We start from the raw sequence: 8,753 nt of genomic DNA on the forward strand, positions 1-8,753 counted from the left end.
ACCAAAGTTGTTTATGCTCCATCTAGTCATCTACTAGTACTGTAGTACGAATCAGCATGCGATTAGCACCACGTTTGGTGATTCATCAAGAGTTGAAACATGGATATATAATTAAAACCACAATGTAATGCAATGCTCAACATGTGTGAGATCAAGTTTAAAAATGGATGATCGAAACGTACTATTTCGACCCATATATGTCAAAAAATAGATTGTTTTGTTTTGGCGAGTAGAAAGAAAGCAGGCATGTAGCCATGTACGTTAGCTGCCTGAAGGAAGGATAAGTACTTGCACCTAATCGATTAATTAAGCATTCGGGCCAGTTCGGTTTTCTCTCGTTTTCCATTAAGTGTTCATGACCGTGGGGCGACAAACTTGAGTCGTTGTGTCCCCCCCTTGTCTCATGTCAGGCCCTCAACTTTGTTTTGTCTATAACAACATCACTTTATGTACGCACATTGCAGAATTGAACAAAGTTTTTCTTTTCTTTTCTTTTTCAGTAAGCAGAACTGCTTGAGAATAAGAAGCTGTGATTTTTTATTTTACTCACGCTCTTGCTGGATTAGTGAAATCCGCCACCAGCTCTGACAGAAAAAGGATATGCAGCGTAAACTATATAAAACTGAGATCGAATTCTGAAGAATCGGCTACCACCTAACTAATTAGCTTCAAACTCACAAGGAAAATGCTGCCGTGTTAAACAAAGCAAGGCCTTCCACAAAACCGGGAGGTTGGGAGGGAAGCTTGTGCAGACCAGCAACTACAACTCTGCTAGTAATGCAGCGTAAACTATATCGTCGCAACGGGAGATCTCCATATTATTCTTCCGAGCGCGCAAAATCCGTGTGTACACACGATATATATTTTTGAAATGGAGGAGGACCCCCGGCCCCTGCATGTGAACGATGCATGCAGCCACTTTATTAATTATTCACACAAGACCTTACAAAATCATACAACAGTAAGACTAAAGCCACCGTCTAGGCAACAAAAGTGTCACTACTCATATCCAAGAGATGAAGGGATGCTGATAGTCTAGGCCTAATACCAAACAGACCTCGCAACCAAACCTAACATCTAAGACCTGAGGTCCCATCCAGGACGCCTGCCGGGTATGGGTCACCTACCAGTCCGGCGCACTCCTCAACCAGGACGCCTGCCGGGTCTGAGGCCGCCGCACCCACCTGCCACCAATCCATCTTCAGAGTTGTACTGCTGCATCTACCTTGCCCGGTCTAGCTGCCGTCGACGCCACCACGACGCCAGACCGCGTCACCCTCCTGCGCGAGTCCATCTCCGCGCATCGGACGCAGAGTCACCACGGCGCCATGCTGCCGAGACCCGCCGTCATCAATGAGTGAGATGCTGCACCGCTCCACCAAAGAATCCGTCCTCTCGTCCTGCATCCAGCCGCTGCTCAAAAAACGATGCCCCCATGAGGGAAATCGACGCCCCAAAAGCACCACCATCGTCCGATACGGAAACTCCGGATCAAGGTTTTCACCCAGAGCAGCGCAAGCAAGTCGACAGAAGCTGCAGAGGCGATGTCTTCAACAAGATAACGACGCGAAAACGCCGTCATCGCCCGCCATGACCCGAGTCATAGCACGGTTTTCACCGGCAGCCCCGTCTCCCCACTGTATGCCGGGACTGGATGCGAGAATCCACAACCATCTAGCCGACCACCTCCGGCGAAGAAGATGGCCACCACCTCCATGCCAAGGGCCGAAGCCCCCGACGTCCTCGTGTCGCGTGCCTAGTCCAGAGGCCGCTTGCCGCGCCGGAACAAAGGATGCGCACGACGGCTCGAGGAACCACCATCCAGATCCGAATGGGATCCAGATCGGACACCCTAGCCGCCAACGTGATCTCTTCGTCGCCGCCACCAGCACGACAACCCTGGTCGCCACCGGCCTGCGCCATCGCCCTTGGATCGGCCGGAGTGGGTCGTCGCCACCCAGATCCGATCGCCGGCCGAGGAAAATTGCCGCCGCCGCCGCTGCGGCCCGCAGGCTTAGCCTGCGATGCCCTCGGCGGCGGCGGCGGGAGGAGAGGGAGGCCCGGCGGGGAGGCCCCGGTGCGGCGCGGCGCCGCCGCACGGGGGGAGGAGGTCACGAGGAGGTCACGGTGTACACACGATACCTACCATGTTTTGTAAAACTGATCAAGCCTCAAGGTGTGGACGATGGATAACTCGGTTCTTTCTTTCTTTGCGCGTTTATGGTATGGTACGTGTTGCCTATGTGTGGAGCCTCCAGTTTAAGAACGGGGAAATACCCCTCGGCTCCCAGGGATTGCACCTATTTTCTAGTACCTTCATTCCTAAATATAAGACGCTCGGGCAGTTTGGGTAGTAGAAGAAAGGCTCCGGGGGCTTAGTGGAAAGCCAGATAAAAGGGACAGGACAACACGTTTTAGGATCATCCCGTTTTAGTCAAGGACCTCCATCTAATGCTGTAAAAAAAAGGACCTCCATCTAAACCGTACTCTGGCCCCTAGTACAAATAATATTTTGATTCTCCCTGCAAAATAGATAAATAATGGCAGATTCAAATGTTGGATAGCAGGTCCGGAGTTGTTATTTTTGCATACTTTGAAGAATTGGTTTGTTTCCATGTATACACTTTTTGGAAAAGATTTTTTTATTGTCAGTAAGATACATGGTGCTCAAGAGCCAAAGCGAGTCAACGGATGTCCAAGTGCCTTCCTTTTCTTTCTTCCCTTTTTCTAAGTTCTTAGTACTGATTTTCCTCGCTCAAGTCCTTTTCGCCACAAAAGTTTCCATACAGACCAGGTTGGGCCTGGAGCCACATGTTGCCACCCAGTTTCATCCTCTTTGCGCATGTGTTAATATATGTGGATGCTAGTACCAGTCAGAGAAAATTTTCCATGGGACCATCGAGATTGTAAAGCATTGGACTTTCATGTAACGTTGCTGTTTACACGGGTACACACATTTTAATGTGCGAGGCAGCAAGCCTATTGGTCAATAAAGTATTTTAAGTTCTCCATGCAACAGTCATGTCATTTTCAAGCATAAACATTTACCGGTGTATTGCACTAAGGCTCGTAATTGTTTTAAAATTTAGTGATAGTGATAACATAGGCAGTGCTAGGTACAATACAACCATCTAATTCGTTATACTAGATACCTAACATGCTGAAGTCCCCATGTCTTGCATTCCAATTTATCATGTAATTTTGAAGGAAACAATTAATCATGCGATTCTTACAAACTAATCTTTTATATAAGAGTATATAATGCCCGCCTTTTTGTTACAACTATGCACAACGGGGTTAAATACCTAGATGATTTTAGAGTGGAATGTGCTACCATTGTCTTTCCAATGTAGTTAATTTGTTCCACAGATTCTTCAATTGAAACTAGTTGTTGTGAAATTTAGCCTTTCTTGACAAAATATAAGTTGCTTGGAAATTTAATCAGCTATTGGCACAGTTCATGCTCTTGATGACCATCTCTCTCTATATATATACAAGCAAAGAGGGTATCCAGCAGTGCAGACTCCATGCTATGGTGGCCCGGTGGGGAACTCCATCATAAACAATGTAGTAATGTATATGCTTTAGACTAGAGCCTGAAGTGGACATCTCAGGTTCTACCAGCTTAGGAAAAAAGGGCGGCACGGAAGATGATGAGATTCATGAGAACTCCCATATAGTTTCTCAATGCAGCAGACCAATGGATCTTCCGCTTATGAGCTTCCAATGTCCTTTCCATTGAGTCCAACATGTTAAATTGTGTCCGTTTAGTTGTCTATTGATGTTAGCAGACTTATAAGTTTGTATGATGGAAAATTATGCATGTCAAACTATGAACAAAAACTGTAAGGCTAAGAGATCCTATCTCCATTGGGAATTTTTAAAACGAAGTTATAATTTGCTCGTTAGTTGTGACCGTGCCATTTATTTTCAGTCCTAGGCCAATTGTAGTATTTTCTTCTTACTTGCTATTGCTACATTTTATCTTTGAGTACTTTATTATAGATGATGGTGTAATTTTTGCAACATTCTTGTTTATACTTTTGTGTAGTTAATTTTGTTCTCCGGTTGCTAGCACTCGACGAATTGGGCGAAGTGGAGGTGGAGGTAGTGGCTTATGGCATCAGCTACCAAGAGTCCAAGTGCATTAGCAGTTTACTTCAGAGACCGCTAGCTTGACAATTGTGTTCAAGCCGCTCGCGAGGGATCGGGAGATGGTGATCCAAGGAGAGTTTTTTCTTTTATGTGAATATATGATGACTTTCTTAGATACATAAGCGGTTTATCCTAAGCTTTTGGGTGGCTGTTTGACCATACGTGTTTCCTGGTAGCGACGGAGGACGAACGGATGTGCGCGAGACCCATATTGTAATCTTTGAGCCATGCTGAGACTTTTTTTTTAGAAAAGGAGGATGACCCCCGGCCTTTACATCTGGGAGATGCATGCGGCCATTTTATTAATTATTCTCGAGGACCTTACAAAGTAAAACAACAGTATGTCCGAATCCGTCATCTTGGCAACATCTGCCGCTACTCCTATCCAAATGATGAAGGGGTGCAAGCTGGGCCACATATCCAGACCTCTCACCTAAGCCTAACATCTAAATCCGGAGGCCCCGACCGAGCCATCTGCTAGGTCCGGGGCTCAAACCGGTCCGACGCACTCACATGTGTCGTCGCCGCCGTCTTCCACTGGTCCATCTTCAAAACAGATTGAGGTGACAACCTTGGCAGGTCCTCTGCCATCGACGCCACCATGACGCCAAACGAAGACCTCCACCTACGCGAGCCTTGGCGGGTCCTCCGCCATTGACGCCACCACGACGCCTGCCGACGACCTCCACCTACGTGAGTCCATCTCCAAGTAACGGACGTAAATCCATGCTAGGATAGGGCCGCACCACCGCCGTCGCCCACCACCCACAAGCGCCACCCAACCCCAAGGTTCCCAAAGTGGCGCCTTCAAGAAGGGAATGGCGCCGTGAGCGCCGCCGCCGCCCAACAAAGTTAGAGCTTTCGCCTGGGAGACCTAGGGGAAGGTGAAGTGAGGAGATCAGTCCATACCGACGCCTTCAAGGAGGGGAACGGCGCCCTCAGGCGTCGTCGTCGGCGCGGCCGGTCAAGGCCGGCCAGGGATTTTGCCCGAATTAGATCCCCGCCACCAGCAGCGCCTCCTGTACAGAACCGGCGACCAAGGGGAAGCGCGGCCCGACCAGGCTGGCCCACACGCCGAACAGGGAAGGAGGGGAGGCGCCAGATCACGTGCACCGCAGAAACCGCAGCCGGCCGAAAACGACCACCGGATCCCACCGCCCGTGCGGCCGGGACACTAGATCCACCGCCGGCACGGCTGCTAGCCGGCCGTGCCTTGCCAATGGAGCCGCTGCTCCAGATCCGGGGTTCCCCATGCAGAAGCAGGGCAACCGAGGCCCCGCCGCCACCATCCTTGGCGCCCCGGACTTGCCCGGCGGCTGCCTCAGGCGGCGGCGAGGAGGTGGGACGAGGTGGGGAGGAGGCCGAGGTGGCGTGGCTAGGGTTCGCCCGCCGCCGCCGGGGGAGGCGACGCGTGGGGGGTCGCGAGAGGAGGGGGTATGCGAGGAGGGGGTCGCTGAGTCCTGAAATGAATGAATCCTTGTTGTTGTTGCTGCGGCTGATGTTGATGCGTCTGTAGCTGCTCATACGGTGTAAGAATAAATTTTTTCATGGTGCAAATATAAGATATCCATGATGGATCATTTTTTCTATTTGAGATTCAATAGATGAAATGTGAAAGAACGCGAGGTGGGATAGCAAGCCTTTTTGGTAGAGAGAAACCTAAAAATTATGGATGCAACTGTCAGGTATATTGGGGAAAGTGTGAGCCTGCTACAAAATGAAGATGATGCAGAATCAATCAGGTCTTTTCTTGTTTGTTAAAAAATAACAGCAAAAATCTTGATGAAATGGACGGGCCGGATTAGTGGTTTGAGAAGGACAAACTAGACATGGAGTTGTATTTCAGGTCCACTAGCAGACGAGTGTGTTGTCGTGAATTGCGTGGACATGGCATGAGCGACATCATGTGGCCAGGCACCGCCATGGGCAAATGCGCTCAACCTTTTCTTTTTCTCCGGTTATAGGCTCAAGTTCATATTCGCCACCACTTGTCATGTATTGTACTCCCTCCGTTCTGAAATATAAGTCTTTTTAGACATTTTAAATGAATTACAACATACAGATGTATATAGACATATTTTAGAGTGTAGATTCACTCATTTTGTTTCGTATGTAGTCATCTATCGAAATCTTTAGAAAAACTTATATTTTGAAACGGAGGGAGTACATCTCAGCCGGTGAATTACTCCAACCTTTTGGGAGGGAGGGAGAGAGACGGTCTGCTGCTCGCTTGCTCTTTTTCAAGCCGACAGCTATCTCCGTCGCCGCCTCTGTGTACTGGTCTTCCGCTCGTTGTACACACTTTGTACCCCGATTTCCTCGATAAATTGACTGAGTTTAATAAGGCTGGCAGTGACACGGACGTCATTTTGGTAGGCTGATGTTGATGTGTGCTCTTTTCTTCTTTGCGTTGAAGTTGTGGTGTGTCCTATTGAACATTCTTTTCGCGCAGAGACATCTTCAGTGCGACAGCTGCTTGCTGCGTCTGCCAATGAGTAGTGACTGGCTAACGTTTTTGTGTGCGCCAACCTCTTCTCCAAGAGGCCGAGGACTAATTCAGATTTTTAGAAACATTTTGGGTGCCTCTCAATTTATTCTGTGTGGGATCATAGATTCATATATTGGAGTTTCATAGGCTAACATTTGTGTTTCATTGTACAACTAAACTAACTACTCTCACAAACAGAGGATAACTCATAGACAACCTGGAAATCGAACACATCCAAAGATTTATACAATCGGTGTATAACCTTGTTTCATTGTGTTGAAACTATGGTCGCGAAAAACCCTTTGAGAAAGGGAAAAAAAAAGTCATACAACAAAAAGAATCACCATGCCAATCGGCATGGGCAAAAACTTCCTGAATTGTTCGTCAGGAAAAAAATGGTCACATGAACCACCTACGGCGTTCCTACTCTCACCATCTACGGCGTTCCTGAGCTAGAAGAAGAGGGTCACAAGGAGCGGTTGATGAGGCCACGCACGACGACCAAACCCAGGACGAGCAGGTGATCCATTTCCGGCGCCACCGTCAGCGTCAGCACGTCCTCTCCCAGCACCACCCCGGCCGCCGTCTGCTTCCGCGCCACCTCCGCCACGGCCGCGCCGTCCACGCCGCGGACTTTGTACTCCGTCTTGCTGGCAGAGCACCCGTCGATCTTGTAGCATGTCCCCGCGCCGCCGTGCATCGCAACGGCGGCCCCGCCCTTGCCAGCTCGGCGCACGGTGAACCACGGCGTCGCATCCTCGTCCTCGCACCGGCAGACCTCCCACCTCCTGAACATGCCGAAGCCCTTGCGCCTGATCCTGATGAGGGCGTTCCCCTGACGGTCCATGAAGAAGACCTCGCGGCCGCCCCTGCAGCCGTAGTTGTCGACGCGGAAGGCGACGGCGCCGTCGGGGCCGTACACCGCGCAGCCGTTGCCGTTGAACACCAGCGACTTCATCCACACCGTGTACGCCTGCTGGCCCTGGCGGTGATCACCGGAGGACGGCGGCGATGGGGCCGCGGGGAGGGGCTGGATCTTGGCCATCGCCGAGAGATCGAAGAAGAAGAAGATTGCTCTGCTCGGCTGTTGATGTTGGGATGATTTGGACGGTGGGAGCAGTGGTTGGCTCCACCTATTTATAGAGGGATGCTTGAACTACATTTTGTTTATTCCGTGGCCGGATTAGTTAAAGGCAGTGTGTGCATCACGCTCACGCGCTTAGGATAGAATAGTGCTGTACTGGATTACTAGTTGTTTATGCTCCGTCTTGTACTGTATACAAATCAGCATGCGATCAGCATCACGTTTAGAGATTCATCGAAGAGTTGAAACCGCAATGTAATGTAATGCAATGCTGAACATGTGTGATATCGCGATTAAAATTGGATGATCGAAACGTACTATTTACAGATTGTTGTGTTTGGCAAGCAGAAAGAAAGCAGGCACGTAAGATAGGTACCTGCACCTAATATAATTAAGCAGTCATTTAGTTTCCTCTCGTTTTCCATGGACCATGGGGCAATATTCTTCAGTCGTCCTCCCCATTTTCTAATGTCGGGCTGCCGGCGACCCTCAGCTTTGTTTACAGCATCACATGGCACAAGTTCATACGAAATAAGCTAGTGCATTTGTACTCATAATCCTCCTGGATTAAGGAATCAGGTTCCAGCTCTTTGGACAACCGGTAGTTCGTAGTGATCGATGACTTAAAATGCACGCACGTGCTTCTGAGTGAGGTACCACTAATTAGTCGGTAGCTTCCTGCCAACAGCCCACAGGAGAACTGTGATGCAGTGTTAAACAAAGCAAGGCCTGCCATAAAACGAGGAGGGACGCTCATATGCAGATCGACGACTACAATACCGGAGCGCAAACGGGGAGGGACACTTTTGCCACTCTTAGCTTTTGACAATGTATCATAGCTAAGAGTGGCAAAAGTGAAACAAAATTATTCTCGTCCATACACGTGTGTTAAGGAGTACCGCTTAGGCGGTACGTGTTGTTCTAAGTGACTAGATGAGGCGATCTGGGGCGACCTCGCGGGCGACTGCGGGTGCCCAGCCCTCGTCTACCGGCGATCGCCGGCGAGTGGGTGGCCGGTTCTGGGCT

General features: G+C 49.5%; 1 protein-coding gene across 1 annotated transcript; it reads right to left on the reverse strand.

Moving 5' to 3' along the window:
* Nucleotides 1-6,580: 6,580 nt before the first annotated feature.
* LOC109758899 (protein LURP-one-related 11-like) lies at nucleotides 6,581-7,741 on the reverse strand. The gene has a single exon (XM_020317758.4). It carries the CDS (start codon nucleotides 7,686-7,688, stop codon nucleotides 7,110-7,112), a length of 579 nt encoding a protein of 192 aa, XP_020173347.1. The 5' UTR covers nucleotides 7,689-7,741; the 3' UTR covers nucleotides 6,581-7,109.
* Between the last annotated feature and the right edge of the window lie 1,012 nt (nucleotides 7,742-8,753).

The sequence above is a fragment of the Aegilops tauschii genome, chromosome 3 (genome assembly GCF_002575655.3).
Source record: "Aegilops tauschii subsp. strangulata cultivar AL8/78 chromosome 3, Aet v6.0, whole genome shotgun sequence".
NCBI classification, from domain to species: Eukaryota; Viridiplantae; Streptophyta; class Magnoliopsida; order Poales; family Poaceae; genus Aegilops; species Aegilops tauschii.

Bases quoted from the DNA above. Each gene is read 5' to 3' on its own strand.
- LOC109758899 (XM_020317758.4), bottom strand. From the start codon at position 7,688: ATGGCCAAGATCCAGCCCCTCCCCGCGGCCCCATCGCCGCCGTCCTCC.